The sequence below is a fragment of the Penaeus monodon genome, chromosome 25, assembly GCF_015228065.2.
Source record: "Penaeus monodon isolate SGIC_2016 chromosome 25, NSTDA_Pmon_1, whole genome shotgun sequence".
In the NCBI taxonomy this organism is placed as follows: Eukaryota; Metazoa; Arthropoda; class Malacostraca; order Decapoda; family Penaeidae; genus Penaeus; species Penaeus monodon.
In genome coordinates this window covers 8,958,126-8,959,107 of record NC_051410.1, presented here as the reverse complement: position 1 = coordinate 8,959,107, position 982 = coordinate 8,958,126, and the positions used below count along the sequence as shown (strand labels likewise).

Below are 982 nucleotides of genomic sequence, written 5' to 3'. Positions count from 1 at the left end.
TGTGGTGTGTGTGGGCTGGCGTGCGCCTCGGTGGAGGACCTGGTGGCGCACCAGGCGGCCGTGGGACACACGCCGCTGACGGAGACGCCGCGGGGGCCAGGATATCTGTGCTGGAAGAAGGGTTGTAACCAGTACTTCCCTTCGGCGCAGGCGCTGCACAGTCACTTCCGGGAGATCCATGGCGCGGCGCCCAGGCCGTCGATCGCCGTGTCAGAGAGGCACGTGTACAAGTACCGCTGCCAGCAGTGTTCTCTCGCCTTCAAAACAGTGGAGAAGCTGCAGCTGCACTCTCAGTACCATGCGATTCGGGATGCCACCAAGTGTCTGTTGTGTCACCGCAACTTCCGCTCGCTCACGGCTTTACAAAAACATGTCAGCTCTGACCACCCTGAGCTTTCGGCGGCGGAACGACACCAGTTCCAGGCATCCATCGTGGGGGCGCCGGTGGGCGCGGGGGCGGGGCCCGTCCTCGACCCCAGCACCACGGCGCTACTCAGGCTGGAGTCTAATAAGGACGACGAGCCAGAGGAACTGCCTCGTGTCGATGAGCCTCCGCTGCCTCCGCAACAGCAGGCCATCGAGGACTACCTCAACTCTGACACGATGGCTCTCGATAACTACAGCGACCCGGCGCGACGCTTCAAGTGTCACCGCTGCCGGGTCGCCTACACTCGCCAGACATATCTCTCGGCTCACCAAAAGACGTTGCTCCATCGCAGGGGAGAGAAACTCACCTACCCGATGGAGAAATATCTTGACCCCAACAGACCATACAAATGTGATGTTTGCAAAGAGTCATTCACGCAGAAAAACATTCTGCTTGTACATTACAATTCAGTCAGTCATTTGCATAAGCTTAAAAAAGCCATGCAGGACAAAGAGACCAAAGGATCTCCGAGCGGCTATCAGACCCAGTCTGAAGGGAGCGGCGTGGAGGCCGCCGGAGCCGCTCCCCCGGGCGACGGCTTAGCCAGCGCCTCCA

At 59.9% G+C, this 982-nt stretch overlaps 1 protein-coding gene across 1 annotated transcript in view; it reads left to right on the top strand.

Annotated features, from left to right (window-relative positions):
- Positions 1-982, top strand: part of LOC119589315 (zinc finger homeobox protein 3-like) — a gene marked incomplete at its 3' end in the record, with an annotated part of 49,709 nt that overhangs the window by 44,025 nt on the left and 4,702 nt on the right. The window contains 1 exon segment of the mRNA XM_037937937.1: positions 7-975. Coding sequence (XP_037793865.1) covers positions 7-975 — 969 coding nt within the window.